At 38.3% G+C, this 27759-nt stretch overlaps 1 protein-coding gene across 2 annotated transcripts; it reads left to right on the top strand.

Moving 5' to 3' along the window:
- Positions 1-27674, top strand: SERPINB7 (serpin family B member 7; the record flags this gene model as incomplete). Of its 2 annotated transcripts, XM_080683842.1 has the most annotated exons (8): positions 1-39; positions 6859-7044; positions 12089-12139; positions 12713-12829; positions 18712-18829; positions 20982-21124; positions 23978-24127; positions 27276-27674. In XM_080683842.1, the coding sequence occupies 7 exons, from the start codon at positions 6877-6879 to the stop codon at positions 27672-27674; spliced, it is 1146 nt and encodes a 381-aa protein (XP_080539968.1). The 2 variants fall into 2 exon arrangements, with proteins under 2 accessions (XP_080539968.1, XP_080539967.1); XM_080683841.1 differs by lacking the exons at positions 1-39; positions 12089-12139 and having other exon boundaries at positions 6877-7044.
- Between the last annotated feature and the right edge of the window lie 85 nt (positions 27675-27759).

The following is a 27759-nucleotide window of genomic DNA, read 5'->3' as shown; positions in this document are numbered from 1 at the left end:
ACCCAACCAGCTGCTAACTTCCTCTATGAAGAGAGTAAGGTAAATATTTCTGAAGCCCATAACTTAAAAGTCTTTGCAGACACTGTTGAGAGAGGCAAAAGAGAGCAGTGAATGAATCATGCTGCTTCTCTGTATCTGATAGTCTAAACTCATCAAACGATATCCAAATTGTTGCCTGGTCCTGTTCTCAACTTCTCTATCTCATGGCTCTGTCTATCGCTGACTTTCTGTGGTATCCTGGGAGCACGGTGTACAGGGCATCAAGACAGCTGAACACTTCATGTTCCACTCTTGGAATGATAAATAGCATTTGGGGAATTATGTACAAAGCTATATTCTATATTTCCAGTGTTCTTAGTTAAGACATTGTAGGTTGAAATATACTAATTTTTGAGATTAGAATTATACTCTATTTTAATTGCATAGCAAAGTGCATATCTGATTAGAGATTTGTCAATATTTGAAAGCACATTTTTAATATAAATGGAAAGATTAGAAAATATTTGTGTAAAGGAGTAACTCTATTTATAGCACTTAATTTATATGGTAACGATAAAAATTAAACATGCTGAATAGTAGTTATTCATTTTTTTCTCCAATCTGTGTATTTTGGTTTGGTAAATACAGGAGTTTTTTTCTCTTAGTAATAGTCCATGAAATATGATTATTTTTCCTTTTACAGACAAAATTATTCTAAGATTAGATAATATCTTGATCAAACATTTAAGGCACATAATAGATCAATTAAGTATAGTAAGCTTGGGTACATGAAATATTAACATTGTAAGTTCTTATTTTATTGAATGTGTTTTGGCTCTGTTTTTTCCTATGCTTTATTTAAAAATTACTTTTCTTTCTTTTTATTAGATTTTAAAAAATGCTTTTGTGAGTACATACTTATTTTTTTGTGTTGACAATAGGAAGAAAGGGATAAAGCATTTCTTGGATTGAAACATACCATAAGTAAGCAAATAGGCTTCAGGTTTCTGTGGACTTCCAGGTCCTCAAATCTGATGTTTGGGATTGAAAACTTGAGTTGTATTAACTTGAAAATTATAAATTAACTACATATCAATATATTAAGCTAAAGTATTTATGTAAGGAACATAAGAATACAGTATACTTACAGTAAAATATAAAGTTAATAAAAAGCCAAGTTCTTACCATATGAAAAGAATTTTCCTTCATTGCTATATTCTGACAATGGCATATGAGGTGGTATCATATGATATTTTTTCTGTAGCTTAACATTATTTATTTTTCTTTTCACTTTCCTTTAGTTATTTAGCTAGGACCCAACTCATCAGGTACTTATTGATGGCTTATTGAATTTTGCTGTGTGTTTTTCTCAAAGAGTTGTTGTGAAAAGAAATTATAGGAGAAAGAAAAAATCACAGTTTTGGTACCATGTTAACATTTATTTATCTGCCCCCTGATGGAAACCTAGGTGTAAAACAATTAAGTCAGCCTCGAATATAGTTCTCTGTTTGCCAACGAGATTCCAACCTTATGTCAGGTGAGAAGAAAAGTTATCTTGCTTTCGTTTCTGGAACCTACAGTGCACCTACATAAAGCTTATAAGATCAATTATGTGACGTGAACATACTTTCTGGTATTTATTTTCAACATGTACGCACAAGATTGCTTAAAGATATATTATCTAGTGCCATTTATCATTTTAAAAGCCATTGCTTGAGAATTGATAATGGTCTAGGAATGTCTTGGTTCATATGTCTCTGTAATGATTATTTTTTCTAGTATGGTTTCTTTGCCATAAAACTTACCTAACTGATTACAAAAATGTACTTGATGCCTGAATCCACATATTTCTGTGTAGTTTCTTTTCTGTTATGTATGTTTTGTGAAAAGTTACCAGCATGACTAAAAGATTAGAAACTGAAAATTTGTGATTATTGCTTAGAAAGTAATTTAAAGAATGATTTGAAAGAGTTTTTTTTCACCCCAGAAGGTAAAATAGTAAAACATAAATTTGTAAAGAAACAAGGTAAGTTGGAGCCTGAGCAAAGAAGAATGTACAGAAAGTGTGTTTTTGTGCTTTGGGATATGGTAGTATAAAGTAACTTCCAGACCCCATTGGACCAAGCAGTCAGGTCCTCTAACAGGATCATTTAAAAATCTTTCAGGTCTTATTTTAAAGATTCTAGTCAATATTATATCAAATATATTAAAATATACCCACAATTCTCTCTTAAATATAATTTTCACTGTAAATAGTTTAAAAAGATTATTATGACTTTGCATTTAATGTTAGTTTTCTAAGAGTGATTTATTTCATATACTATGATTTTCAGCAATCAACATGAAGTCTTAGAAATTGTTTCCAGATAATCTAGCTCACAATTTCTCCCCAAAATTAAAGAAATTTTTATGACTATTAAACTTAATATAAAAAGCAACTTATGCTTCAAATTAGTGTATTTACTTATATGCTCATTAATTTTAATTTTACCATTTTTCACACTTTAGAAACAATACTTATATTTCAGATGCAAAATACGATTTTGAGTCCCTGAAAAGTCTGGGGACTTTAGACACTGCCAATGTTGCTCACTGGATTCAATGTGAAATTAGTTAAATATTTTTCAGGTAGCTATTAAAAGAACATAGGTGTTCTTCCTTGGAGTAAAGTTTGTGTGGAGTGAGATTTTATCACCCTGTATTCCTGGGGGTATAATTGTAGAGTGGGACTTACCTGGAATTGACAGGTGCTAAATTTGACCTTGAAAGACAGTATCATTTATAGCCTTGTGCCTTAGTGATGTTCTCAGGGCTTGAAATTCCAAAGTACAGAATATGGGGTTCTCAAATACTCTGGAAATGTTCAATTTGTTGGTTTTCAGGACAGAACAGATTATTAGCATTTTATAGAGAATAAGGAATGTAGCAGCTTTCATCTATAGCAGTCAGGCATTTTATAGAGTTGTTTCTCAATTTTACTTTTAAACTCAAGCTCCCATTTGGTAAAATAAAAATTGAAAATTTGTTTTAATGTCATTTTTGATTTTAAAAGGCATTACATTTTTGTGACTTTAACAAAGTCAGTCAGATGACAATTTTAGAATATTCTTGTTTCAAACCACTTGTATGTCCCTCTTCCTGATCTTCTTTTGTTTCCACCCCATTCCCTGACCCTTCATTCCAAATGCCCTGATGTTATGGTGTGGTCCTCTTACAGGTGTAAGTGTAGAAGAACACGTGTTTTTCTGTCCTGTCAATTGATCATTTCATTGAATACGATGAAACTTAAAAGCTCAGAGAAGTTAAAGACTTGACTCAGGTCACATAACTATTAGCAATAGGGTTGGGATTAGGACTGAGTCCCTTAAGGGTCCATGTCTCTTGGGAGCTGCCACACCATCAGATGTGATATCACAGAATATACAAGGGGAATAATTAAAGTATTCATGTTAATTCGTATAGTCTGAGGCAACCTCTACTGTGGCAGTGGAGAAAGTATGCAAAGAAATACCAAAACAGTTTCCTGAAGAATTCCATTGTGGGGACAGAAACAACATTATCAAGAATTCAGATAATATCATTTTCATTCTGGATTCTACATTTGCTTTTATACCTTAGGTTCTCTAGTAAGAGATAGAACTCTGTGTTGGAAAGTCTTATGGATGTTTGTGATACATAAAATGGTAATTACATTTCCATTAACAAAATAAGCAGAAAATGGCATGAAAATAATAAATACACTTATAGGACCAAGGATGAATAATATTTGAAATTAGGATGGTCCTAAAGAAAGTTAGGATGTATGATTATTCTAAGACTTTGTATGCAGACTATGATGGAGGCAATGGGCAAGGAAATGCTGTTAAATCTCCAGGACTATAGCCCCTTTAATAGACTGTCTAATGTTGTAATATTTATTTTACTGCAAACAGCTTAGAAATCTGGGGTGATTTTAGAATAGGCCCATGAATGTGTCTGCTTAGGACTTTAAAATGCTGGGGGGAGGTTGAGTGGGAGTGATGGAGGAGGCTATAGGGGGATAAATGGTGATAGATGGAAACTTGACTTGGGGTGGTGCACACACAATACAGTGTACAGATGATGTGTTGTAAAATTGTGTACCTGAAACCTGTATAATATTGTTAACCAGTGTCACCTCAATAAATTTAATAAAAACGAAAATATCAGGGAGAACCAAGATGGTGGCATAGGTATAAACCTAAACTGCTGCCTTGCACAACAATTTCAAAACTACAACTAAAAGACAAAATATCTATCACCCAGAACCACGGGAAAGCTGGCTGAGTGGAAGTTCTACAACTAGAAGGAAAGAGAAAAGAACATTGAAACGTGCACAAGCGCTGAAAAGCTGAGGTACGGAAGCACGTGAATTGGGGTGGCAGGGGGCAACTGGGTGCGCTGCTTTTTTCAACCTGAAGGGAGACAAGCTCCTGATTACTCTGAACTCCAGTTTCTGGGGAGACGCTGGGGACCCAAACTCCTATGGGGAGAAGCTGGACTGTCTGCCATTGGGTTGGAAAGTGAGGGTGGCTTTCTTGCAGAGGTGTGTGCAGCAATCATTGTTTACTGCACTGGGGCACGGGACGTGGGGACTTGGAAACGCAGAGACACAGAGAGAGCTGACTGGCAGCCATTGCTGTTTGCCACACCCTAGCCTAGTGACTCCCTGAGACCCCGCCCCGCACAATCTACAAACCCACCCAAGCTCCACGCAGTGGCTTTTGCATATAAATGGTCTGCCCTATCGCAGCTTAACCTAACAAACTGCAGCTCTGGTCAGACAGCTCCAAAACCTCCAAACTCCAAGCAAAGAGGAGAAAACTGTAGTTCTTGCTGTAGCTCCTGCTGGGTGGCCTCAGACAGTAGCTGACCTGCACCCCATTGGAGATCCAGAAGCTAGTGTATCTAGTGGTCAGTGTGAGATGACACCAGATTTCAACTACTCACATCCATAAGTGGCACATTCAAGAGGCAGACTCAGTGAGCACCAAAGCCCCACTGAAGCAAGTCCTGCCCCATAAGTGTGTCTCTAGCACAGCAGTTCTTTCATTATAGACACAGCGGGTCCTCACAGCCAATTGGCCTGGAGGTCAATTCCTCCCAGTGTACCAACAGCAGTCAAGGCTTAACTACACCAAGACTGTGCACTCAGCCTACAAAGGGGTGCACCAAGAGTGTCCACCTCAGGTGATAGGCTGAACCACTGGTCACCTACCACAGAAAACCTCTCCATCAATACAGGGAAGCAGCAAAATGTGGAGACGAAGAAACATGTCACGAATGAAAGAAATGGAGGAAATCAAACTACTGGACATAGAGTTCAAAACCACATTTATAAGGTTACTCAAGAATCTTCTAAAAACTGCCGAGAAACTTGATGAGACCTCCAAGGAGCTTGGTGAGACCTTCAAGGACCTTAATGAGAATGCCAAAAAAAATGGAAAAAGACCAGTCAAAAATTAACTGTCTGAAATAAAGAATATACAGAAATTCAACTGTAGATCAAAGGACCCCAAGAATCAACCAAAGATATGAAATATGAGTAAACAAAAAACACCCAACCAGAAAAACAAAAAGAAAAAAGAATCCAAAAATATGGAGATAGTGTAAGGAGCCTCTGGGACAACTTTAAGCATACCAACATCCGAATTATTGGGGTGCCAGAAGAAGAGAGAGAGCAAAATATTGAAAACCTATTAGAAGAAATAATGACAGAAAACTTTCCCTACCTGGTGAAAGAAATAGACATACAAGTCCAGGAAGCGCAGAGAACCCCAAACAAGAGGAATCCAAAGAGGACCACACCAAGACACATCATAATTAAAATGCCAAGGGCAAAAGACAAAGAGAGAATCTTGAAAGCAGCAAGAGAAAAACAGTTAGTTACCTACAAGGGAGTACCCATACGACTGTCAGCTGATTTCTCAACAGAAACTATGCAGGCCAGAAGGGAGTGGCAAGAAATATTCAAAGTGATGAACAGCAAGAACCTACAACCAAGATTACTCTACCCAGCAAAGCTACCATTCAGAATTGAAGGTCAGATAAAGAGCTTCACAGACCAGAAAAAGCTAAAGGAGTTCATCACCACCAAACCAGGATTATATGAAATGCTGAAGGGTATTCTTTAAGAAGAGGAAAAAGAAGAAAAAGGTAAAGATAAAAATTATGAACAACAAAATGACAACAAATACATACCTACCAACAAGTGAATCTAAAAATCAAGTGAATAAAAAATCTGATGAACAGAATGGACTGATGAATATAATAGAATCAGGGACATAGAAAGGGAGTGGACTGACAATTCCCAGGGGGGAGGGGGTGTGAGGGGTGTTAGAAGAGATTGGACAAAAATCTTACACCTATGGATGAAGACAGTGGCGGGCGGTAAGGGCATGGGGTGAGGTGGGAAATCAGGTGGAGGGGAGCTATGGGGAAAAAAAAGAGGAACACCTGTAATAATCTGAACAATAAAGATTTATTAAAAATAATAAAAATAAAATAAAAACTAAAATATCAGAGGCCACTGGATAGAAATGCCATCAAGGAGAACTAGAAATTTGTCCTAGATAAGAATATGAGACTATGGGCAGAAACACAGAAGCATTGCACTAGAGAATATAAATGTGAAAAAAAAAGAGTGTATCATAATATGGTTGTCAGAAGAGATAGTTTTAGAGTGTTGGCAACAAGAATACTGGATCAAAGGAACTTTTTTTGTTGTTGTTGTTCTAAGTTATTAGATGGTCACATCCAAGGCTGAAGAAATGAAGCTTTTAAAAATTAAAAGAATATACAGCCATTATATTCACAAAAAAATACACTTGGAACTCATTTTGTTTCCTTATTCTTCTCCAGGCGACACTCCATTTCACAATGGCCTCTCTTGCTGCAGTAAATGCAGAATTTTGCTTCAATCTATTCCGAGAGATGGATAACAACCAAGGAAATGGAAATGTCTTCTTTTCCTCTCTGAGCATCTTCACTGCCCTGGCCGTGGTCCGCTTGGGTGCACGAGGTGACGGTGCTGCTCAGATGGATAAGGTCAGTCTCAGTTGTGGTTTCTGCAATGAATCTTTAGGGCAACTTGTTCTCCCCACACCCCACCCCAAGTATATTTGGTTGCAATGAATCTTTAGGACAACTTTGTTCTCCCCACACCCCACCCCAAGTATATTTGGTTGCAATGGTCCCAGCTAAGTGAGGACATATCAATGAGCTCCTCTCCAGGTGTGAGGAATGCACACAGCTCGCAGCCCTTGTTTTTCAGCTGGGAGACAGCAAGAATGTTTCCAGAACTACAGTGTTGTTGTTTTTTTTCTTAGAACATGTTCTCAAAGTGTTTCCCAGACAAGTGGTGTCACCTAGAGGACTTGTTAGAAATGCAAATGCCACTGAAGCAGAAGCCATGGGGATGGATCCCAGCTATCTGTGTTAAACAAGCTCCCTAGGGCCTAGGTGCACACAAAAGTTCGGGAACCACTGCTTGAGTAGATACGGGTGAGAAAGAAAAGTTCCAAGGAGATAGCAATGAAGTCCTAGTTGAAACGCGAGTGACCTGGGCACAAAGAACATAATAGGGCAATAGGGTAATAGCAGCCTCCCCGAATGGTCATCACATTGTCACTACCACCTTTAGAAAGTACTTATTAACTCACTCTAGTATGCTGCCCTGAGCCAGGCTGCACAGGGAAGTGACAAGGTCATGGTTTCCCACACTTTGTCAATGAAATTTAGTAGCAGGAGAGATACCAGGCTACAAGTGGAGGCCATTGTCACTCCTTTCATTCACCAATTCCTTTCGTTATGGCATCCATCTATATGTCTCCTCTAAGTACTACCATGGACCAAAGTCTTCTTTCTTTTGATGTTCAAATGGTCGCAGTTGGGCCAGGACAAATCCCTTTAAACTTTTCTTTTTAAGTAAGTTTTTCCAGATGATTCTAAAATATCTTTGCTTACTGACAGTGATATTTTATAGACCTTCTTTAATTTTCTTGGCTCAAAGAAAGGCCAGCTAGTCTCTGCAAAGCTTGGTCCTTTCACCAGGTAATAGTATTAAAGCCTAGAATTGGTCTGAGTGAGGTTTTGTGGAGTTAAGGTAGCCTGGAAGCTGCTTGTCATTTGAGTGGAAGCAGAAAAAGTATATTGATTTACAAGGTCATGTGTTCAGTTTCATATTATTTTATTTAGCTATAATATAACTGTATTTTCTTGTTTTAATATAAAAAAAATCTATTTCCCTTTTTTGGAGCTTCTTGCCCCTCTCATCTCTCACAAAACATTTCCATTGAAATACAGTATGTCATAATTTTTTATCCTAAATCATGTCTTTATATTACAATATCATTCAAAAGTTATACAAATTTAAATTTTCTAAAACACAATTGTGTTTTACCCAAAACATTATAAAAATAATTACTATAATATATTCTTTAGTCCACCACTTTTGTGGGAAGATATAATAGTTTTGTAATTTGGCGTGAAAATACAGGTAGAAGCCATTGGGATACAGGTGACTCATAGTATCTTTTTTTTTACCCTCAATCTTAATATCCTGAAATTTCTTACATTGTATAGGTCCATAATTTTCTTTTTTGCAATCATCTGAATATATTTGTTACCAGTTATTTTGAAAAAAGAAATTCTGTTTTTTACATAGGGACACTAAGGTATTTGAAAATATAGGATTCCTAGCATTTCAAATTATGGTAACTATGCCCATTGAAATTTTATTTAATATTGAACACATTTAAATATTATTAGTATTATTATTTATCTTTAGCTATGGTAGTTTTATTATGGGATCTGTAATTTCTTAGAATTCTGAAAAATATGGAAACAGATATGTACCGCCTTAATATTGTATCAGTCTAGTTTACTAAAAGCGAATTATAAATGTCAGAAAAAACAACCAAATTAGTCTCAAAATGGAGTAAAATTAGAAATAATCAAAGAATGATATTAAATATTGATGCTATTAAAGTTTTTCTCAAAAGTAAAGAAGAATGATTTCTGGAGATTCATATACTTTTTATATTGTCTGGGTTCCACAAAGTTAGCTCAGAAAAGACCTTGGGATCGTTGAGTCCTGACACTTTATGATGCTGTTTTATTTTTCTAATACATTCATTTACTTCCATTTGCCAATCTATCCAATAATGATGTTAGGACCTTTTTCTTTTCTCTTCTTTTCTTTCTTTTTTTCTTTTTTTTTTTAAAGAAAACTACAGAACATTTAAAACAGTTAGTCTGACTTTGGGAGGAATTTTGGCCAAAACGGAAGAGCTTTTATTTCTCCTTGCTAGGCTTCACATTAATTACTAGGTTCTTTTCATGAGGGAGTGAGTAAAATATTTAAAGCTGAGGGACAGACATCATTCAAAAGGTTTTTCCACAAAGGCATTTATATTTTCCTTAAGATTACACATTAATAACTATGATTTCCAATGCTTTCTCCCCCTTCTTTTGCTTAAAGATTTCTCCCTAAGCTGTTTTGATCCTCCCTCCCCCGGCCCACCTCTTAGGGAGGAAAGACACATAAGGGACCTTCTAAGTTCAATCTCGGGGAACACACTGACCAGGCTTCTCTCCATCTCCATCCTATACTGAGGTGATTGATGGTGATAGCTTCTCTTTGCAACATTTTTGTTTTCATTTCAGGGACACTGACACGTAAACTCATCCAGTTTCGAATATAAATGTTACATTGCAGAATGAAAAAAATGATAATGACATAATTGAAGTTATAAAGACTCATGCTTTTATTTCCTCTCCTTGTAATAAAAAATTAAATGATTCCATGGAAATGGAAGGTCTTCATTGAACCTTCTTCTCTTAGACAAGTTACTAGCTCCATGTTCACCAATGGAGGAGTCATAATCACAATGAAATTGACCCAAAAGTTGTGAAGCAGAATTGTATCAGGACCTTCACAACTCTACCACTTGGGAAGAGATAACAATAATATACTTTTTTTTTAATTTAAATTCTTTATTGTAGAAAGGATTACATATGTCTCCTTTTCCCCCCATTGACCTCTCCCCAGCTGCTCCTGCCCCTCAGCACATGCCCTCACCCACCTACTGTCTGTGACCATTGGTTATGCTTATATGCATGCATACAAGTCTTTTGGTTTATCTCTTACCACAGCTCCTCCCCTTCCATAGTATTCTTTAAGGCATTGAAAATCTTTGTGTTTGGCCAAAGCAAAATGAGAAAGGAGAATGATGTTCTTCATGCTCCATAACATCATAGAATTAGAGGGGAAGATGACACTCAGACTGCAAAGACCTCACTTGTGAATTATAAGTTGACTACTAATTTGTATAAATCTGCCTTGTTGATTTTACCTTATCTCTCATTCCATCTCATATTATTATTCAAGATTAAGAGGATTTAGCAATGAGGCAGGTTCCAATTCTCTGTGATCTATTAAGGCTAATAGTGACACTCATGGCCTTGTTAAGTTTTCATATCTCTTTCCAAGCTGTTCCATTTCCCCTAGCCCAGTGGTCGGCAAACAGCGGCTCGCGAGCCACATGCAGCTCTTTGGCCCCTTGAGTGTGGCTCTTCCACAAAATACCACTTGCAGGCACTCAAGTTCAGTGCGATTGTAACTTCGTGGCCCATGCGCAGAAGTCAGTTTTGGGCCTGGGCGAGTCTATTTTTTTTTTTTTAAACGTATTTTTATTGATTTTTTACAGAGAGGAAGGGAGAGGGACAGAGAGTTAGAAACATCGATGAGAGAGAAACATCTATCAGCTGCCTCCTGCACACCTCCCACTGGGGATGTGCCCGCAACCAAGGTACATGCCCTTGACTGGAATCGAACCCGGGACCCTTTAGTCCGCAGGCCGACCCTCTATCCACTGAGCCAAACCGGTTTCGGCTGGGCGAGTCTATTTTGAAGAAGTGGCGTTAGAACACTCAAGGGGCCAAAGAGCCGCATGTGGCTCGCGAGCCGTGGTTTGCTGACCACTGCCCTAGCCAATACAATGTTGCTATGAATTAGGGGTCTGAAGCCTTGAAGTCAAGAGCCCCCACAGAGGCACTGATTGCAAGATTGACTTGTTTAATTAAATTCCCCTTCTGTTTACTCCCACTGTCCACTAGGGATGTGGTTCAAATACAGCATACAGTATCCCTTAAAGAAAAACTACATATTTCTACAAAAATCCAACCAATAAGATTCCAGGAGTCACAAACAGACTATGGAACAAATCCATCGTCTGGCAGCTATTTAGACATTTCAAGCAATTGGTTGGCGGAATGTAAGTTAAAGAAGTACATGGTTGCCTCTCTGTGTTGTCCATCCAAGTGCAGGCAGCACACATTCAGTTTACCCCAGTCACTTGCACAAGTGATTGTCAGATGGGTAGTACCCTTTATCACTGAGTTTGCATTTCAGATCCCATAGATGTAAGGGTCTGGGGAATTCAGCTAAAGTACAACAGAAAATAAAGACTTGGGAATAGAACAATTATTAGAATAATGGGGTTGTGAGAACCACACTGGAAGAGGAAAAACTTAAAACTGTTTTATTTCAAATAATTGCAGGATCAAAAATTATATCTCCCAAGTCCCAGTTTAGCTTCATACTTAGGAATTTCTAGATAGTTAATAACAACTTCTCTGTATTATGCTTCCCCCCCATGTGATTAGCCTTAATCTTGCCTCCCACTTGATTAAACAAAGCTTTTTATTTGACCCCTTTTATCCTTGTCCAAGTTTAATCAGTGAGTACTTATTAAATTACTCCCCCAGAATGAGTAAACTACAATAATTCAACACATTTCATTGGTAGCCATTGATTTAACTCTCTCAGTTTATACTTTTCCAATGAACCACGTTTTAACCAAGTCAATAGGGTAACTGCACATTTCCTTCCTGCCCTATGTTCTCTCTCTCTCTCTCTCTCTCTCTCTCTCTCTCTCTCTCTCTCTCTCTCTCTCTCACACACACACACACATGCACACACACGCGCACACACACACTACCAATGAAGTCTCCACACCTTATTTTATTTCCCCAGGTCCCTTCTTGTTCAGCCTGACTTGTTAACTGTTTTCTTTGTCCCTGTTTGCAGGTACTTCACACCAATACCATGTCAGGACATGGAAACCCTTCTAATACTCAGGTAAAGACAATGTTTTCTTTTAGGAAAACAGACTGTAAGCCTAAATTTAGAAAAATTCCTTTCTCACTGACACATTTAATTATGCTCCCTGTCCTTTAAAGCAAAGGAACATGTTTCACTCAGATTTCCATATTGCAAATATTTCAAATATGATTTTTTGATAATATCTTTGTTGATTATTAATTTACCAATATTTTACTTGTGTATTGGCCAGATTTGGACAAGGTAGTGTGGAACTAAATGTTTTACTTTTATCTTTGATATTCACAGCCAACTTACATTGGTAAAATGAATTATTAAGTGCACATAGTAGGCAAATTCATTATCTTCAGTTAATAATTTTATTCTAAGGTTAATCATTTACTTTAGTTAATCCTTTAATTAACTTTGATCACAGACACTACTATGAGAAAGGGTAAGAAATTGTAGATTTATGTGGCATTTTTTGATGCTTTTATAGTGCCATTATTTTTCAATTATTTTATTATCCAATATACATGTTTCATATCCTACATAAATAGAGTATGTGTATCTTTTCCAATAATACATTTTTATGAATATTTTTAATAACAGCCAGGACTCCAATTTCAACTGAAAAGAATTCTCTCCGATATAAACACATTCCACAAGGAATATGAACTTAGCATTGCCAGTGGTCTTTTTGCAGAAAAAATGTTTGACTTTCATGAGGTAAGTTCAGCCTCCTGTCTTAGAAGGTTATTTTCATTCTGGACCTGAGCCTTATTCAATCCAGCATCTGAATAAAGGCTTGCCTCTTTCTACTCAGCCATACAAAGGTGTTTTCTTTCTTGTCACTACTAATTATGTTCCCAAGTTGTATTCAAAATATCATCACCTGCTTTCAAAGTACAACTTTACTTCACCCAAGTGATCCATGTATTCAGGGTCACTAGATGAACAGGCTCCCAAACCAAAGAGAACATGTCCCTTGGGTGTGATGTGGACCTGTCATTGGGGTGGGAAAGCAGACAGCCCACTTAGGGTTGTCTCTGGACAGCAGGGGAAAATTCTGCCATTTATTTTCTCTGGGCTTTGTGTCTACAGGCGTAGTTTTCATCTCCAGTGTTGAATTCACCTCCTTTTTTCCTCAGGCATGCCTTTCATTTCTCCTTGAAGGACTGAATTGTTTATCTATACAGTAAAATCATTTATAAAAAAGAGTTGGTGGTAGTAGAGATGAGACCAGCCTTTGGCAGAGGAGCAGTTAAGACTTGACACAGAGGTGGGGGTAGGTTTTCTTGAGGTCAGCAGACTGAATTTCAGTATTACTATTCGGTGTTTGTATTATCAGTTTATTCATCCTAGTATCTTCTTATCCAAATACCAATGAGATAAGAATGCACTCTATATATTGCAATGCTCAACCCATTCTCTAGAACCATCATTGCTGTGATACCCGGAAGTTGGTTAGTGCTATTCAAGCAGACACAGTGGCCGTGTTTCTCTGGGAATGTTTGTTCTCCCTTTTAATTTTCTAGTTCTGAGATAACTATAAAACTGCACCTCTGTGACAACTCTGGACTAATTCCTACTTGCATCTTCCCAGCTCTCTGTGTTCCACCCAACCATTATTATGTTCTCTGCCTGTCACCCACTCACATTCTTTGCCCCTTTCCAGCACCACTCCCAAATCCTTTGCCAGCCTGCCAATTATAAAGCATTAGGCCACGTTGTTTTTCAATCTTATCCAAAGAATCCTAGACAAGTGTTCCAGGGGCCACCCTGTATGTTCAGCCCCACATTTTTTTCTCTATTCCCACGCAAACTGCTGTGTCCCTGAAGGACTGTCAACTCTCTTCAATTAGAAGTTGACATGTCCATCATGCTACTATTTATAGTAGGTTCCCCATGTTCCCTTTTCTGACCCTCAGTGTGTATATAGAGCAAGGCACCTAGAAGCACAATAAAGGTGAGAGCTGATCAAGAACTTGGAAAAATGGAGACATTGAAAGTCTGCTCATGATTTGGCAACATGAAGATGATGACACAGTGATATTTATAGAGCAGTTGATTCTTACAAATCAAAAGCTATGCACTTGATCTTCATTAAATGTATAGGAAACTGAAGGTTAGCATGTAGAATTCATCCAGGTGGTTTTACTGCAACAAGGGCTCTTCCCACCACAACTTGATGACCATCAGATATTTTTAAAAGCAAGAGTAACAGTCTAAGCATCATGATACCATAATGGAACTTTGAATGATGAAAGCTATTTATTCTTCAATTTAAAAAAAGAGAGAAAACTCTTTTATTGGTCATAGGATGAGGAAACCTCAGCTCCCCCTTCACTCATAGGAACACATACAATAAAAAATCTTTAATTCAACAATTCAACTAGGTGACTGCATCAACACAGACCACAGAGAAGAGTATCACCCAGGCCACTGATTGAAGAAGACAGTCCCTGATGGGACCAAGAGAGAACCATCCTATCTAATAAAGAGGGAATATGCTAATTGATCCTCACGCCATCACAAAGATGACATCACCCACAGCCAATAAGGAGGGAATATGCTAATTGACTGTGATGCCCTCAAAAGATGGCGGCACCCACAGCCAATAAAAAGGGAATATGCTAATTGACTGCCACGCCCTCAGAGATGGCGACAGCCACAAGATGATGGCGCCCAGTCCCCTCAGCGCCCTTGGGGTGGCAGGTGCACGCCTGCCTCTGGAGTCCCCCAGTCCCCTCAGCCCCCCAGCTGCCCAGGGCCGGCCTTAGGTGCAGGCAAGCCTTGGATGGCGGCTTTCCAGTAGCCCAGGGCCGCCCGAGGTTCAGGTAACCAGGGCCAGCTGAGGCTTGCGCTGCTGGCAGTGGCAGCAGCAGAGGTGTGATGGGACATTGCCTTCCCCTGATTGCTGGGTTGCCTCCTGCCCCTGAGGGCTCCCGAACTGTGAGAGGGGGCAGGCCAGGTTGAGGGACCCCTCCCCCTCCAGTGCATGAATTTTCATGCACCGGGCCTCTAGTAGTCTATAAGAAGACAAGAAGTATCAGAGGAACACTCTTTCCCAATCTGAAATCCTGCAGTACTATATGTAACAAGGGACCTCCCAAATGACTGAATCCCATATTCATTTTTTTAAAGGCATTTAAAGGTAGAATGAAGAGTGCCAGGTTAAGGGTCAGGTTTACTTGAGTCCTAACTCTGTCACTTTATTGCTTTGTGTCCTTCAATAATCAGTTGATATGTCTAAACCTCAGTTTCCTGGTTGATATAATGAAGAAATTATACTTAATAGTCTCTATAGCTCTCAACTTTCATGGCTGAGCTTGTATTTTTGAATCTACAATATGCATTGAAAATGGAAATTGTGCATAGTATTTTTGTGGCAGCTAAACTAAAGTGTCATTAATGTATCATCTTCATTCAATATGCAACAACCATTTCCTGAGCTCTGACCAAGTGCAAAGAATCATACAAGATATAGAGAGGATGCAGAAATATAACTACAGGATTCAATGTTGAGTTAACATTTAAAAATCAATAAATGTAATTCACTACATTGGGCGATTAAAGGAGAAAGAACTTGACATCAATTCAATAGATGCAGAAAATAAAATTCTCACAAACTAGAAAAGAAATTTTCTACATAAAATGTTTTTGGTAAAATACCAAATATTTTTGGCTTAACACCAAGAACAAGATGAGAATGTTTCCTGGAGTCATAAACATTTTACTGGAGTCATAACCAATACAAACATTGAACTAGAAGTAACAGACAGGAAGAAAAAGAAGTAAAATTGATTTGGATTGGGAAGGAGGAAATAAAATCATCATTGTTCACAGATAACAACAGTGTATGCATAAAATCTAAAAGATTTTAGAAATCAGTTATTAGATTTAATAGTGAATTTAGCAAGTTTAGCATATAAATTAAGTTGCATTTTTCTTTTATTTATAATTTAAAAATAAAAAATAACATTTATATCAAATACCTGGGAATAAATCTAATGAAAGACGTCCACAAATAAAAAAGTTACTAAGAGAAAGAAGGATTTAGAAACAAAGGATACATTTTGTTTATGCATAGAACACTCAATATTATAAAGATGTCTATTTATAGATTAAAAGCAATTAATTTTGGATAAATTTATGAGCTGATTTTAAAATTTACATGGAAATGCAAAGAATTAAGAAAAGAGTTAACTGTGAAGAAAGGAAAAAAAAAACCAAACACCAAAACACCCAGAGGATTTACATTACTAGAAATTAAGGCTTAAAAGCTACAATAATTAAGATTTTCTGGCATTTTTGCAAAGATAGACAGTAGACCAGTGGAACACAGTAGAGAATCCTGAAACAGATGCATAGAGACAATAGATTTATGATAAGTGTGATTCTGCAGAGCAATTTGAAGGGATGATGTTTGTAATAAATGCCATAGCAAAAAATGTATCTTAAACCTATCCATATAAAAAAAATCAATTCCAGGTGGATTATAGATATAAATGTAAATGGTGAAAAATCAAAGTATTTAGAAGATATAGATTATTCTTAAGACCTTGGATAAGAAAAGATTTTTTAAATCTTTGTTTTGGGATATATAAAGCACTAACCATATAAGATAAAGCAGACAGGATAGATGGCATTAGAATTAAGAATTTATTTTCATTAAAGGACATCATATAGAGAATAAAACGGCAAGCCACAGTGACAGAATGTATTTGCAATACACATAAGAATAAAAAAAACTGACATTCAAAACCAAAAACTCCTACAAAACAAAAAGAAAAACACAAACAGCCCAGTAGAAATTCTTGAACTGACATTTTACAAAAGAACATATTTAAATGGCCAATAAACATATGAATAGACAGTCAATCCTCAATAGTTTTATTCTTTGTCATTTGTGTTTCATGTATCCTTTTAGGGACATAAGCAGCAGACCTTGAAGGAGATTGGCAAGACATACTAGCTGGACTACACAAAATTTATATGTATAACACACACACACACACACACACACACACACACACACAATTTTGGTGGCCCAAAGCTCTTCTAGAATTTCCCAGAAGTATTGACGCCATGCAGTCATCAAGTTCTCTGGCCAGGGATTGGTTCTTAAAACTACTCTGTGTAGCCAGTGTCAAAATGGATGGATGGATGGATTAATCAGAAGATGGAAAGAGCATTATTTATAGAAATTATACATAAAGCCTTCTTTATAGAGGTAATATTATCCTGCAGACAGATAGTGGATAAATAACCAATCCTCATATTAGGGTTGAAAATCCCATAAAATTTATCAGGATATATCTTGACAATACATATGACTTGTAATGAATCTTATTTTCCCTAATTATGAAAATACTAGAGGCCTGGTGCATGAATTCATGCATGGGTGGGATCCGTCCGGGCTGCCCTGATGGGGGTCAATCGGGGGCTGGGCTGGTGGGGGAGGGGGTGAGGGGCTGTGGGTAGTTGGCTGGCCTCACCCCCGATGTGGGGGTGAGTGTGGGTGGGGCCAATGGGGGGGCCAGGAGGTTCGCTGGCTGGCCCCGCCCCCAATTGGGCTGGTTTGCTGGCCACAGTGGGCGTCATAGTGACAGGTCGTTCCAGCCGTTCTGGTTGTTTTGGTGTTCCGATCGCTGGCTTTTTATATATATAGATTTCCCTGAAAATGTACATGTGTGTATTTGTTGTATTGCTGGTATGTTGATAAATTAGATGGTTATGATTTATATTTATTAAAAACAACAAATATTTCTTGAACACCTATTATGTGCAAGACAATGTGCCAGGGACTGGGAATACAATAATAACTAAGGCATATATTGTCCTAACTTTACCGAATTTACGCTCTTGTGAGGGGCTCGGGAAATCTCAGATGTAAGTAAGATGCAGTGTGATAACAGGGACTATTGGAGTACACAGGAGGGTCCAGGAAAGACTGCTATCAAGGAAGGGCATTTATGCTTGAAACTAGAAAATGAGTAAGACATAACCACAGGAACTAGGGGACATTCCAGGCAGAATGAATGCTGTTCAAAGGCCTTCAGAGAAACAGGACACATGGCACTTCTGAGAGCTTCCTGTAGTTGAGTCTGGCTAGGGAGCAGAGTGTGAAGGGGACAGTGGCTAGAAATAGAGAAGTGGATGCAGATCAGCAGAGCCTTGCAGGCCAGATCCAGAGATTTAGGCTTTATCTTAAGTGAAGGAAGTGGCCTTGACATGTTTTCAGTAGGATGGGGGTGGTATCAGCAAGGGAGAGAAGTTTGGAGGCTCTTGAAGTATTTATGGTGAGAAAGCAGTGGTAAAGGCAAGGAGGTGGGCATTAGCCATAATCTCTGTTAGTCCCCTCAATCCATTTCAGATAAATATAAGTTAATCCAGTCGGCATGAGTTCTCTAGCTCCTCTTCTAGCTATATTTCTATATTTCTAGCTGCATTTCCTTATCTTTGAGGAAGGAAAAAATCCTTGAGTAGGGTAGTAAAAATAAAGAGTCAAATTCAGGAATGTATTTCTTATATGCTTAGTTGGTGGTGATTTGGAAATATAAGAACTGCATATTACTTACAGAACTGTATATTATTTGTATTTACAGGAATATATTAGGTGTGCTGAAAAATTATACAATGCCAAAGTGGAACGAGTTGATTTTACAAATGCTGTAGAAGATGCCAGATATAAAATTAATAACTGGGTTGCAAATGAGACACATGGTGAGTGCAATGCTCAATTTTTCCACAGGATTGGTCAGTTATATGTGAATGTTGAGAACTGTCAACATTACAATTAGGAGTCTTTTGTACACAGAAGGCACTGCTTTTCCTGATCCAAAGCAATGATTGTTATTTAAAATTGCTTTAGTATTTGTCTGTAATGTGGCGTTGAGCAATCTTAATAATTTGAATGCTTTATGCTTTTAAGAAGTCCTGGTTATTGCATGATCTCATTTGGGAAATAATCTTGTGAGACCAATAGATTTTATTATGGCCATTTCATAAATTAGTTATAAGCTAAGGTAATTTACTCAGGGATCCTCAGTCTCTTATGCCTGGCTAGTGAACAAGATTAAGAGCAGTTTATGGGACATTTTTTAATGACCACAACATATTTCATTCTAATGATCAACCCAGCATCTTACTGTTCCTTCTTGGGCTGAAGGGTCTTATTAAAATTATGACATCCTACTGTCTAAGAAATATATTTAATATCATTGCTTTTTCTAAGGGATTAATTCTTTAATTTAAACATTATTTTTATTTATCAAAATAGTATATATAGCTTCAGGTAGTACCTTCAAGAAAAAGTACATCTCTTTATAGGTAAGTCTCTTTCACAACTTAACACAGAATCACAGCTAATGTTCTGTACAAAGCAAATAAGGACATCTATTCCTTGTTGTTTTTTTAATCGACTGACTTCAAAGTCAGCCATTTCTTTACCTAATGCTTGGCTTTGTTTTATATTTTGAACAATATACATGTATTTGATGATGCTGGCTCTGTGTTAGAAATATGAGACATGTGATTTGTACTGTTAAAGGCAAACATCCAACAGCATACAGTTAGTCCTGCAAACAAGAATACAGGGTCTCAATATTCTTTTTGTCATAATTCATCATTAAATCAGTAGAGGGTGACTTTGACCATTAGCCACCACATGTTTCAAATATACTATTCATACATCAAGAGAAACTACACAATTACTTTTTTAATAACTGAGTGAGCTTCTATTTACTGTTTAGTACTTAAAGGTATGAGATCACTAATACTCTTCAATTTTGACCATTTATTTATTTCTTTCCTTTCTTTTCCATGCAAAAAATACATATATAATTATTCTCATTTTGATAAGCATATGAACTCAATGTCATTTGGGGGAACACTTCAAATACTGCCAATGTTATAGCAAACCCACGTAGGTTTTATTGCTCCCCATTCTCCACACACTACCAGAGCCATCCTTTTGAAAGACAAATCTGATTTATCAAAACCATGCCCTTTCTTGTCTTCCAATGAATAGTGGACAAGAATTATCCACTGCCTTCAGGATAATCCAAAATTTTTAGCAGACATTGAAGGCTCTTCATTATCTGGCCCCTGCCTCCAACTTCTCCAGCTTTACTCTTCCTATAGCATCAGAATGAGCTAGGGTTGCTCCAGACACACTGCTCTCCCAGGCTTCCAGGTCTGAATAAACAGTCCTGGCTTTATGGAAGTTGTCCCAGTCCACACCTTGCCCTCACCTCAGCAGGCCACCGAGCCAGAGATGAGTGCCTCTAGCCTGTGACCCAGCAAACTGAGCATGTGGCTATGGCACCAGGCGCCTTTGTTCTGTTGGTTGTTGCCTTCTCTGTACTGGAGTGTGAGCCCAATGATGACATGGACTGTCTTTCACTGTTGTGATTCAAGTATCCAGAGTTAAATGCAAAAATCTCGTTAATGTGGAATGAAGGAAGGAATTCGCTCTTTCTCTGGAATGGGTAAAAATTATACTTGGATTGCTATGGCCTGGTCAATTCAATAAAGGCATTTTGGTGCCTTTGAATAGGGAGGGGATGTGGGAATTGTCTTCCTGGGTCAGAATCCTCTTGCCAGTATTTCTTGTTGCGTGACTCTGTACAAATTACTTACCCTCTCTCTGCCCAAGTCTCTTTGATAATTACAGTCCCACTTCACAGGGATTTTGTGAGGATTAAACTAAATACTGCATATACAGCATTTAAAAAAATGCTTGATGGAGTAATTGCTCATAAATTATTATAATAACTATGTGATAAGAAAAATATGCTTATCTCATCTTAATTTTTTTAAAAAAAACTTACATTAAAAATTTGACATTTTTTCCCCTCAATTTATTTCTCCAAAGGCAAGATCGAGAACATCATTAGTGAAGGCAGCATCAGTTCATCGGTGGTCATGGTGCTGGTGAACGCTGTGTACTTCAAAGGCAAGTGGGAGTCGGCCTTCACCAAGAGTGACACTAGGCACTGCCGTTTCAAATCTCCCAAGGTATGGAGATCTGTTTAACTTAGGAAGTATTTTGCTGATAGTATTTCTTAACAGCAGTTGTGATGTTTACATAGATAAAGGCTGGGATCAGCAGTTCTTCACACATTTTCTACTGCATTAACAATATTATACAGTCAAGTGCTTATAAGATAAACTTTCTATTTTCCTGCTATTGCAGGTTATAGAATACAACTGGAGGTGCCCTATAAATTGATATTTCTTAAAATATATGTGAAATTGAGAAAAGGAATAACATACGAATTTATTTGAAGGCATTCCAATAGGGGGCCTGTAAGAAGAAAATATGACTAAAGTCTAGGTTTATTTTTCATGATTCTAACTGCAGGGTGCACAGAGTCATTTAATATCAATGATTTTCCCTGAGTCAAGGCAAATATGTTTCCTTTTATAAAACATAAAATTGTGTTTAATAAAGTTATGCATTTCCAAATATTGATTATATCTGTTCCTTAATTAAATTCTCTTTGATTTAAAACAACCTTCTAAAATATGTATTCTTAAAAAAATTTAAACCAATTTGTACATTATAACCTTAGTATAGTAAAAATATCAAAGGCCTTGGAGTCAGAAATACCACATTGGGGTCCTCACCTCGACTCATAGACGCTGCCTTGTCTTAGCAAGTTAACCATTGCAGACCTCCTCACAAGTGAAATACAGTGATTCCATAAAGCACCTCTAATTTCTCTTTCAATCACCCAGTCTATTAAGCTGAGGTAGAGAAATTCAGATTTGACTTTTAAACTTAATTTTTCAAGCGGAAAATGCAATTGAAATGTTCTTTTTACATTTCCCCACATCAGAAGTTTAGGACACAGGAGAGCTGAATGCTGGTAGAAATAAGAGGTCACTGGATGAGTGAGGAGGTGGGGAACGAAAGGCCACCTAGGCAGACTGGAACCACAGGTAGGGCAGGAGGAAGGCATTTGGGAGATATTTGAGAGGAAGGAGAAGACACAAAAACAGAATAGAAAGGTAACAGGCTTGTCTTGGTGACTGCCCTTTGCATGGAGTGCAGCCAGCGCGGCCTTGTGTCCCTGACTACAGGGTCCTAAGACAACCTTGAGGAGCAATTTTACAATGCAAGTGTCTCCATGGGAACAAAGAGAGGGGCACAGAAATATTTTGAAATTGGTATGTGAAAAAATAATAATGTTATAAATCCTAATAAGAATGCAGCTGTCTCTACAGACATTATCTGCATAATTGAATAGGAAGAATATTAGGCAGTACTAGAATTTTAGGAACCGCTGGCATTGTTAACAGAGTTTGGTGTGAGCTTTTGTTCCCCACTTTCCTTCAGCACCTCCCACATAGACTGTATTGATTCATTTCCTTCAATGAAGACACGGTGTGCCTATCCCCTGCACAGCTTGTGGGTTTTTTCTCCTAAAGAACTTTTTTTACTTAAATAAGTGTTAACATGTAATAACTGTTTAAAATAATCTTCCTGCCAATTGCATGTCCCTTATAATATAGTTATGATATAGAGCATCTAACAAACTATGGAATCTATATCACTGACATCAGTTTTGGTGAAGTGACCTCTCTGCTAAAAAGTCTTGTTTCAGTCTTTCTCCAGCATAACTCAACTGTGTGATCCTTTCTCCAGCATAACTCAGCCCTGGCACAGAAATGTGCTATTATGGCTGTGACATCAGCCCCCATTTGCACCAGGCTCAGTTCGGCTGACCTGTCTCACTAGGCAGGTGCCTTTTCCACTTTACTGCTTCAGGTGTGCTTTTATGAAGTTCAAACTTTCGGTCAAAATGGATATCCTTTCCAGAGGGAGAAGGAACTTTGGTTTTAGCACAAATCATTACCTATCCTCCTCCTATAGAATTTTCTGTACTAAAGCGAGATATGACAGGCAAGATGACAACTTTGCAGAATAACAATATTGTTTAGGAAAAGGATGGTTTATGACACCTCTATTGTGTTTCCAAATCTGCAAATTATAGTCCTCAAGGTTAGACCTACTGTGTTAATCTGAGCAATGTATTTTACAAAAGTTAAATAATTTTTTTTACAAAACCTCACTCTTAAATTGTGTAATTTTGATAGTATTAGGTTGTATTTTTTTTCTTATGAGAGAAAAAAATCTATAGCCGTCATTTTTAATTATAATGCTATTTAATAATTGTTTATTACTTACTAGAGGCCCGGTGCATGAAATTCGTGCACGGGGGGTGGGTCTCTCAGCCTGGACTGTGCCCTCTCACAGTCCAGGGTCCCTCGCTCCTTACCACCCACCTGCGGCAGAGGTAGGAGAGGCTCCTGTCACTGCTGCTGCGCTTGCCAGCCATGAGCCGGGCTTCTGGCTGAGTGGCGCTCCCTCTGTGGGAGCGCACTGACCACCAGGGGGAAGCTCCTGCATTGAGTGTCTGCCCCCTGGTGGTCAGTGCACATCATAGTGACCAGTCGTTCTGCCGTTTGGTCAATTTGCATATTAGGGTTTTATTATATAGGATTATATAGACATCTCAGATAAAACACTAAGTGCAAGGCCATGTTCCAAGTGCTAGATATATTAACTGTCATAACCCTTACAATAATCTTTTGCAGTACAGACTATCATTATCCTCATTATTTAGAGGAGGAAATGGAGGCACAGATAGGTGAAGTAACTTGCCCAAGGTCACACAGCTGGGGAGTTTTAAACTCAGGCAGTTAAAGTCTATGCTTTCACCACTAAGATGTGCACCAATGGTAACATGTGAGGAAAAACCTACGGGATCAACTGAACAAAAACAGAAACATTTTTTCTTTTATACCTGGTCAATAAGTGAAACAGGCGGGCTCATTAAAATGTTTTTGTGACTTGACTTCCAGTGTCCTGGGAAAGCAGTTTCCATGATGTATCAAGAACGGATGTTCAATCTGTCTGTCATTCAGGACCCACGTATGCAAGTTCTTGAACTCAGATATCAGGGTGGCATAAGCATGTACATCATGCTGCCTCAGAGTGAAAACCTCTCCGAAGTAAGTTACCACTCCCACTCCCACTGCTGGGGATGACTTTTAGGATACTGGTACTTGTGTGTTCAATTATCAGTTTTAAGGTTTCAGGTTGTTGGAATGCTAGAGACTTATCCACTTATTCATTTATTTGCCAAATATTTAATGAGTACCTACTATGTGCCAAGCATTGTTATAGATGCCTTAACTCAGCTTAGCATAATTTTATTTAAACAGTTGTAAAATTGGAATCCTCTCAAATCTCAGCTATGGAGGCAATAGTGCATGAGTTTCAGTGTTCTTTGCCCTTGGCCATGAAAACTGTCTTTCATGTATATTGAAATTTTGATAGAATAAGCACTTTCAGGCAGGAATGATATGATGGCATTTTGAAGTCCTAGCCCTTTGAGAATTAAAATGTGTCATCTGACTTTGTGCTGCTGTGTCTCTGGAAAAGCACAGATTAGGAAATGCCTTGTGAGTGATATAGCAAAAGCAACAGACCAGACCAGCCGGTGTGGCTAAGTAGTTGAGCATTGACCTATAAACTAGGAGGTCATGGTTCAATTCCCAATCAGGGTACATGCCTGGGTTTCTGGCTCGATCCCCAGTAAGGGGCATGCAGAAGGCAGCTTGATCAATGATTCTCTCTCATCATGGATGTTTTTATCTCTCTCTCCCTCTCCCTTTCTCTCTGAAGTCAATATACATGTATATCTATATCTATATCTATATCAATATCTATATCTATATCTATATCTATATCTATATCTATATCTATATCTATATCTAATCTATCTATATCTATATATAGAAAATTCATGCACTGGAGGGGGGTCCCTCAGCCCCGCCTGCCCCCTCTCACAGTCTGGGAGCCCTCAGGGGCAGGAGGTGACCCAACGATCAGGGGAAGGCGATACCTCATCACACCTTTGCTGCTGCCACTGCTGGCAGCACAAGCCTTGGCTGGCCCTGGTTACCTGAGCCTTGGGTGGCCTTAGGAGGCTGGGAAGCTGCCATCTGAGGCTTGCCTATGCCTCAGGCTGGCCCAGGGTTGCTAGGCAGCCGCCATCCAAGGCTTGCCTGCACCTCGGGCAGGCCCTGGGCGGCTGGGGGGCTGAGGGGATTCTGGAGGCAGGTGTGTGGAGCAGCCGGGCCACCTGGGGACAGGCCGGCCTTGCCGTGCGCCTGCTGCCCAGGCAGGGCTGAGGGGACTGGGCACCGCCATCTTGTGGCTGTGGGAGCCTGCCATCTTTGAGGGCATGGCAGTCAATTAGCATATCCCCTCCTTATTGGCTGTGGGCGCCTCCATCTAGCATATTCCCTCTTTATTAGATAGGATAAAGCAACAGACCATCACAGTGCAAGGGGCAGATGGTGGTGGCCATGTAAGCCAGACATAATTACTAAACTCAGATCACACTGCTCTTTCAGCCCTTCATCCTCTTCTCCTCATGTACTTGGCCAATGTTCAGCCTGCAGTCCTAGAAACTTAGATTTCATGTCCCTTCTCTGTACTTACAATTAAAAGGACTGTTTATTAAGTACCTACAATGTGCCAGATGCTTCATTTATATTATGTAGTTTGACATGAACAACAAATGAAATTCATGAAGTTGGCATTTTTAAATTGAAAGCAAAACAACATGAAATATGGGTACTCATATTAAATAATTCATTTGGTGATATTTATACCAATGAGATTTTAGCACATATCAATTATTTTAACTTCAAATAATCTGCAATGATAGAAAACGTAGCCTAGATAAAATAAGCAGGAGGTAACTCAAAAGATAGATTTGTTTTTGTACTTATTGTCTGAGTTATCTTTTTCTGTAATAGATTGCCCTAATGTGTGGATCATTAGGTGTCTAGTATTAATAACTACTAAATCTATATAACCACATAATCCTACATTACTAAATAATAATGAGGAAGCTGGCTTTGCAGTGGGCTAAATGAGAAAAACTAACCTAGAATAAAAAATTATTACAGCCCTAACTCGTTTGGCTCAGTGGATAGAGCGTCGGCCTGCAGACTGAAAGGTCCCAGGTTCGATTCCAGTCAAGGGCATGTACCTTGGTTGCGTGCACATCCCCAGTGGGAGGTATGCAGGAGGCAGCTGATCGATGTTTTCTCTCTCATCGATGTTTCTAACTCTTTATCCCTCTCCCTTCCTCTCTGTAAAAAATCAATAAAATATAAAAAAAAGTTATTACAGGTTAACTTCAAACTGGATAATTTATAGAAAAGTTAAATAAGACTAAATTTGCTTATAAATTTGGATTCTTGATAAGAATACATACAGGTAAGGATGAATAGCTGTGAAAATCTGTTTATGATCCCAGGGAGCCTGAATTTGAGAACAAATGTCCATATATGAGATCTGGAAACAATGTACATGAAAAATGTTCACATTATAAGTCTGGAATAACCTATGACCAGTTCTCAGGAATTAGTGAATTTAATATGTGAGTCATTTGGGGTCAGCGAGGGTGTTGGAGTGAGACGTGAGCTCCTAGCTATATAACTAAGTTTCCTATCTGTGTACTTCAGGCACATCTCCTAACATTGTCTTGAGTTTCAGTCCTCCCATGTGTCGAGTAGGAGAGTTATTTAGGACCCAAACCTCCCGGATAGCGTGAGTGACTGTGCTGGGAGATATTGACCCCTCTCGTCCTTGAGGCTGGAGCTCCATGCTCCTTGCCTTCGGTCCCCCCCCACCGTGGTTCCTTCCATTGGTTTACTCCTGCAAGCTATGCAAATATCATTTTCTTTGCCATCCATCCCGAGAAAATGGTCAGTCAACACTGACTTAAATGACTACTGAGCTCCTTTCTCCCTCTGATGATCTCTGATTCCCTAGTTCCTTCACCAGCCCATTGTTTCACTTCAGCTATACAGGTTCATATGTGGGCAGAGAACAGAAAGTATCCGGAATACAATTAAGTCACACTTTGTCATAGCAGAGCAAATTAAGCATGTGGTTTATGAAAGAGTGCTTGAACTATTTGTTTTAATCATTTCCCATTCCCAAAATCTCCAGGACCCATTCACATACTTACGCATAAATACAGTGTCTGGGAGAGGATAATTATGGAAAGCCATATATCTTTGTAGTTGTTGTTTTTTAACCATGGGGTTCTAAATTGCCTTTTGAATATTCCTACAGATTGAAAACCAATTGACCTTCGAAAATCTAATGAAATGGACCAACCCAAGAAAAATGAATCATCGGTACGTCAAGGTGTTTTTTCCTCAGTTCAAGATAGAGAAGAAATATGAAATTAAACGTTATTTACAAGCCCTGGGCCTGAGAGATATCTTTGATGAAACCAGAGCTGATTTCTCTGGCATAGCTTCGGGAGGTCGTTTATCTTTGTCAAAACTGATGCACGAGTCATACATAGAAGTTAACGAGGACGGCACAGAGGCGGCTGCTGTCTCAGAAAACACCATTGTAGAAAAGCTACTCCCTGAGTCTACCGTGTTCAAGGCTGATCACCCATTCTTATTTGTCATCATGAAGAATGACATCATCTTGTTTAGTGGCAAAGTCTCTTGCCCTTGACAATCCAATTGGTTTCTATTATGCTAGTCCCATCAATATCAAGGAACCACCACATGTGAATAGATAAAATGTAATGGGAAGCATA

This window comes from Plecotus auritus (assembly GCF_963455305.1).
Source record: "Plecotus auritus genome assembly, chromosome: 8".
NCBI classification, from domain to species: Eukaryota; Metazoa; Chordata; class Mammalia; order Chiroptera; family Vespertilionidae; genus Plecotus; species Plecotus auritus.
Note: the sequence above shows the minus strand (reverse complement) of the source record. Positions and strands in the feature narration are given on the sequence as shown.